The following is a 6,000-nucleotide window of genomic DNA, read 5'->3' as shown; positions in this document are numbered from 1 at the left end:
CACTTGGGCCAGTCAGAAGCCCAGCCAAACCCTTTCCATTTGGAAGCTGCTCCTTTTGCAAGGAAGTATTGTTATACCTTTGGAAGGGTTGTTTTTCCCCCCCTTACGGAGATCAAACACCTTTCTGCTCTTTTCTCCTGTAAAGTAAGACAGAGAACAGGGAAACTTGGTATTTTAAAGGTTTCTATCCCCATTCTTAAAGAATCTTTTTTTTTGAGCAAAAGATCAACCGCTTTCTATCAAAACTCAGGAAGAACATTCACTGCAATGCCTTCCTGCTGTCCCTCGCTTCCAAGGACAAAAGCAGGGCACTCAGCCCCGCGGGTGTGTGACCTCGGGCCACTCTGTCCCGAGTCATTCACAGCCCTTCAGCCAACCCCAGGACAGAAGCACCGCAGCCAGGGCTGCACACACAGCTCAGCCCATCCCACCTCCCACCACAGCCGGTGCTCAGAGCCGTGAGTAGGCATCTCGAGGGTGGCAGTCCAGTCCCCCCCAGGGACACACTGCGGTCCAGACCCCTCTCTCATGCACTGGGAAACACCCTGACTGCAAACAGGCAAATTTCCAGGCCCTTTGTGCCAAAAAGTGAGTAGGGGGGCTGAGAACATAAAGGTGGTACTTGGCCTCCCCTCCTGGCCTGGAGCACCTCCCTGCCCTCAGACCGCTCTGTGTTTTAGGTGACTCCAAGGGGTGGAAGATGCTGGATAAGGCCACCCTGCTCCTGTTCCTGCATTTAGTTGCATGCTCCATCTCCTCTCCTCTCTACCCAGCTCTCAGGTAAGTGCTGGGTGCTTTATCCACACTACCTCATCTCTGACCTTGTGCAAAATAAGCACGTGCCAAAATAAGGTTGCCAGCACTTCTGAAAGCCAGACGAACTCTAAACTTGTTGCTAAGCCTATTTCTTTGCCCTCTCCCAATTTTTTTGGGTACACTGCTCGCCTAGGGGTGGTTTCCAACGGGACAGGAATATTTTAGTCTGAACAGTTGGTTTTAGGATTGGATGCTGGGATTCATAAAGGGAAATCTGGCAATCTCCAGAGCAGGCAGCACCACCAGCTCCACCACTGATTAAAATTTGTGGCTGCAGGGCACCTGCATTGAAGTCAGAACTGTTCCAGTACACGACCTCAACAGCTGCCTATTAATATTTCAAATATTTCCTTGTCACCTCCTGGAAGTTGTAATATTTCTTCCTACCCCTACAAATCCACAGAAGCACAAAATCAGGCATTGGCTTCTCTAAGGTGGATTTGACTTGTCCCATAGAAAATGCTTTGGCCCTGTGCCAAGGCCATGGCTCAGTGACACCACAATCACTGGAATTTTGCTCAAGGATGCTGGGAAGTGTGTTAGAGGCAGCTCTATCCATCATCTTTTCACTGCTGAAAGAGCTTCAGGGCAGCTTCCACCTGGAGAGAGTGATGGACAATACTTGTGTTAGTGATAAGATAGGACGGCAAAAGGAGAAAGAAAAAAGCAGAACAGGGAATAATGGTCAAGAAGACTGAACCCCAACTGGCAACTGAGCACACCTCACAGCATGCCTGGGGTTTGTCTTGCAGGTACAGTCCAGGGCCAGTTGCTGGCAAGGCCCTGAGCTTCCAGCTACAGCACAGCAGCTCCCTGCAGAGCCAGAACCCCTCGGCAGAGGAACAGGAGGAGGAGGGTTGGTTAGCAGACCCCACTGAGAAAAGGTTTGTACCTCACCTGTCAGCCTTGCTGTTGTGGAGTGCGCTGGGTACAACCTCCCCCAGCACCACAAAGTGCACAGAGGACTCGTCCTTACAACAGCAGGACCAGTCAAGTGGCTCATGCTTCCCTTATCTGTGGATCTTCTGGAGTCTGGGTCTAACCACAGGCTAGAGACCTGCTGGAGGATCCTGTCATCCTGTCCCAGACACAGTTCTCCCAGGAGATGACAGTGCTGCTGCAGAGCATGGGAACGTCCCAGACCAGCTCTGCCCTCTCCCAGCCTGTGGTTCTCCTCCTCTCCACTGGTTCTCTGACCTCACCCTTGGTTTGCAGGCACTCTTCCTCACTTGTTTTAGTGTGGGCTCTGATTAACAGACATTTTATTTTGCCTGCTGCCTCCGTGTCAGGACTGAGCTCCCTCAAATCCTGTTACCCCACAACACCAGCACAGTCCAACACCAAAAGGTGTTAGCTGTGGTTACCTGCCCCTGCTATCAGCACTGTTACACCCAGTGTGTTATTTCTCACCTGGAGTGGTCACTGCTGGCTCAGAGAGCGCACTGTGGCTGCCTTTCCCCGCAGGATGCAGCGCCACGCTGATGCCATCTTCACCGACAACTACCGCAAATTCCTGGGGCAGATTTCCGCCCGCAAGTTCCTGCAGACCATCATTGGCAAGCGGCTCGGGTAAGCCCAGCATCCTGCTGTCCCAGGGCTGCTGTTTTCTTTGTTACAAGGGGCAGTTTCTTTCATGCATTAGCAGCAATAGCTGCCTTGCCCTGCAAGAGAAACCATCTCTCCTGCTATTCCATATCCGGAAGGGCATCCTGCATCCCTACGTCTTGGATCCCCCTAATCACAGCTATCATTAAGCAGCCTAATTAATCCTTTCCTCCAAGGCTGTAAGCATCAGATCAGCTGAGAGTTCTACTGTAATATCAACAAGCTATAACATTTGCAAATAATAGTTGCTATGATCATTCACTGGTAGGAAAGAATTATCCCTGGACTGGTTTAAACACAGAAGGCAGCCTCTCCAGTACCTTAGGCTGGATAGATCACTGACTGCCACTGAGACCAACTGTTCAGATGTGAGCCAGCTCCAATCCATCCTCTTAACAGAGGAGCAAATTCAGTGACCAGTCCTTACTGCAGTGAAGCAGAACGGCCCCAGGGTCAGACCCAGCAGGTTCCCTTCCTGTGCTGCTCAGCCTGAGCCAAACCTGGAGCAAGGCACAAAAAAGCATCTCTGAAACAAAGGTGTTTCTCATCTCCACCCAACAGAAGCAGCAGGAGCAGCCCAGGAGAAGGGGTGCAGGAGTTCCTGACAAGGCGCCAGTCTGACAGCATCCTGATGGACAGCCGCTACCACCACCAGATGGTCCTCAGGGACTTCCTGGGAGCCATCCTGCAGAACCAGAGGTAGGTGGGAATCAGTTCATTATCAGCTCACTGCAGGAATATGACAAGGTCCTTATTGCTGTCTGGATTAAGTATCACTTCAGGTACAGTCAGGGAAAGAAGAAAGCTCTTACCTGAGCCCAAGCAGGGTGCAGATAAGGAACAGCCTGTGCTGAGCCAGCCCACACCACACACAGTGGTCTCCTCAACCTCATCATGCAGTAAAGCAGCAGTGGAAAAAGAATTTCTCTCTTGATCCCAATTACACCATCCCCGTCCTCTTCCTTGACAGGCCTCAGGACATCGACAGCAGTCGGTTAGAAGGCTTTCCCAGCACCCTGGCTAAGCTCATGTAAATACTTCTCCCTTTTCCATCTCCCCACGCTCTGGTGAGTAGCATTCCCTGCTCCATCCTGTGCACACACACTGCTGCACTGCTCAAGCTTTGCAGCCTCTCCTTCAGCGACACCAGCCCCCACTGCCATCCATGAAAAAAGGTGAATTTCAGGGGAAAAAACTCCCAATCCATTTTGCCAAGTACTTTCACAAGGGCTGTGAAGCTGCACATGGATGCCCAAGAACAGGTTTGCAGCAACCCAAAGCAGCCTTGTAAGCTTATCTGAGATGGTGTGCCTGGTCTAAGCCAGGCTAAAGGCAGATAAAAGTCTTCTCCCAGAAGCAAAACCTGCCTCTAGATACTTGGGACATTTCAGGTTTTCCCTGCACTGAAGTTTTACTGCTTTCTGTGCCACTCACTCCTGAAAGCAGTTCCTGGAACTTGAATTACACTCTAAATCTCACCAGCTCTGGAGGACTGAGAACCAGCAAACAGTCCATCCTTGGGAATACCTTTACTTGTACAGGCATCAGCTGTCCTGTGTGAAGCACTCTCATCTTCTCCCCTGTCCCATGGAAATTAAGCCTGTCCAGTGCTGCCAGCAAAATAAAAAGGGGTGTGGAGAGACCTGTGTGCACAATAAACAAAAGAGGGGCTAGGGATGGGAAGATCAGAACTCTACATAAATCATGCCTATGAATTCAGCTGGGAGAACACAGGCTCCCAGCATCTCTTGCCGTGTTTGACTTGGTTACTTTTCCACAAATAAGGTCAGTCAGGAAAAGCCTCCAAAGGATGAAAAAACTTCTGCACGTCCTCACAAAGTTTCCTCATAATTCTCTTTTCCTCCTCCTTCTATCTAGAATAATTCAGAGCTCGTGGACCTGATGTACAGTGAGCCCTTGACAGCAATGAAGACATTGCCAGATGTGAGCAGCTGGAAACTGATGCACACTCTCCTCAGCCGTGATCAAAGGAGTGCAGTGCTGATGCACTGCTTCATTCCCTTCAGTCTTGCCAACGTAACTCCCCTCTCTAAATACTGCTCTGTGCTGATCAGAAAAACCCCACCTCTGTGCTTTAACCTCAGGCTGCTTTACACACAGACTAAAACAACCCGTACACTTGTAATCCTGGGGACATTCTATCGACTAATTAAGGCTTTCAAATCACTAAGTGTAGCAAAATTTCCGCCAAGTCATCATTCTGTTTGAGGGCCTGATTAATAAACATGAGGCCACCAAAAGGCACCTTTAGGCGACTTAGTAAATTGATTACAGCCTCCTCCAAATAGATGCTGATGGCACAACCACACACAGAGCTCAGAGCAGAGCGAGGTGAGACATGAATCCACACGTCTCCCACCCATCAGAAACACTGCCGTGGGCTGCTGCTGCCTCATTCCCTGACACAGAGCCCTGGCAGCAAAACTGAGCTCTGAAAGCCTCAGCCACGGTTAATGCTCAGCCTCGAGGTGCTCAAACTGAAGCTACAGCTCTGCGAGAGTTCAAGGAGACCCCTGTGCATCAGACTGGGCTCTCACTGTGTTTTAACTCAACGTCCTGTTGAGTGCCATCCCATGGCTCTGAACTCCACTGTGACCAGTTACAACTGTAAATGTTTTCAAAGGATAAGTTATTAACCCAGTGATGTCTCCCCAGTTCCCCTATTGTTTGTGTAACAATTATGTCCTCAGAAATGTAAATACCATCAGGATGGGGTCTGCTTTCCCTCCACTGGCAGGAAATAAAAGTTGTTCTAAATAAACCTGTCCGACAGCAGGTCAAGATGGCTCTTTTGTTGAGAAGTTAGTTTCTTGATTTTGGGCCCAGAATGGAAGATGTTTCTCAGAGACAGTGGTCAAGTGCACTGAAGGTGACCCAGAGCTGGGCTAACAAAGGCAGGAGCTCCAGTACCACTAACACCACCAGGCTGGAATTACAGTGACATGCAAACATGCATTAAGGCCTCTGAAACCATTCCTCCTTGCACCCAAACAATTCCCTCATAGTCTGCAGTAAGTACCATCTCACTTTTCCTCAGGTGACCGTGTTTTAGGACAGTAGGTTCCAGTATGTTGAAGATTAGTTCATACTTGCACCAAATCCATACCCATTACATCCTTCCTGCTCAGGTTTTAAATTCTGTTCAGTGGCATAAAAGCCATTTGCAAATACTGGATTGGATACTCCCAATAAAATCAAAAGACCTGCCAAAAACATTTCAGAAAGTGATTGTGTGGTTAAACAGCCAGGTGAGTGCAGCAATTTTGAATAAAAGACACTGCTTTGAAAGTTAAGTTTGCATCAAAATGACAAAACAAATGCTCAAACGTTGAGATATTAAATATAAAACCAAATAAAACAAAACAGGTGAGAAATAAAAGGCCAAATTAATAAAAACTACCTTTCCTACTGCATACCCAAGGAAGTAGAAAATCAAAAGTAACATACACAAGCTTAGATCATCATCATTATATACATCACCAAGGCACTCCATGGTTTTCCTCCTGCATCTGTGCTCTCCTTGGATAACGTGCTGGAGCTCTACAGGCACAGGGAAAG

The 6,000-nt window shown here is 48.8% G+C and overlaps 1 protein-coding gene across 1 annotated transcript; it reads left to right on the top strand.

The window, feature by feature from the left end:
- The first annotated feature begins 686 nt into the window (after positions 1-686).
- GHRH (growth hormone releasing hormone) lies at positions 687-4,386 on the top strand. The gene is made up of 6 exons (XM_050313597.1): positions 687-780; positions 1,569-1,700; positions 2,281-2,385; positions 2,983-3,120; positions 3,392-3,488; positions 4,300-4,386. The coding sequence occupies exons 1-5, from the start codon at positions 701-703 to the stop codon at positions 3,453-3,455; spliced, it is 519 nt and encodes a 172-aa protein (XP_050169554.1). The 5' UTR covers positions 687-700; the 3' UTR covers positions 3,456-3,488; positions 4,300-4,386.
- The last annotated feature ends 1,614 nt before the right edge of the window (positions 4,387-6,000 follow it).

Source organism: Myiozetetes cayanensis, unplaced genomic scaffold, assembly GCF_022539395.1.
Source record: "Myiozetetes cayanensis isolate MyiCay16 unplaced genomic scaffold, myiCay2020 scf19, whole genome shotgun sequence".
Classification (NCBI taxonomy): domain Eukaryota; kingdom Metazoa; phylum Chordata; class Aves; order Passeriformes; family Tyrannidae; genus Myiozetetes; species Myiozetetes cayanensis.
Note: the sequence above shows the minus strand (reverse complement) of the source record. Positions and strands in the feature narration are given on the sequence as shown.

Coding starts and splice junctions, on each gene's coding strand:
- GHRH (XM_050313597.1), top strand. CDS start 701: ATGCTGGATAAGGCCACCCTGCTCCTGTTCCTGCATTTAGTTGCATGC. Junction 1,701..2,280: donor GCAGACCCCACTGAGAAAAG/GTTTGTACCTCA, acceptor CTTTCCCCGCAG/GATGCAGCGCCACGCTGATG. Junction 3,121..3,391: donor GCCATCCTGCAGAACCAGAG/GTAGGTGGGAAT, acceptor CTTCCTTGACAG/GCCTCAGGACATCGACAGCA.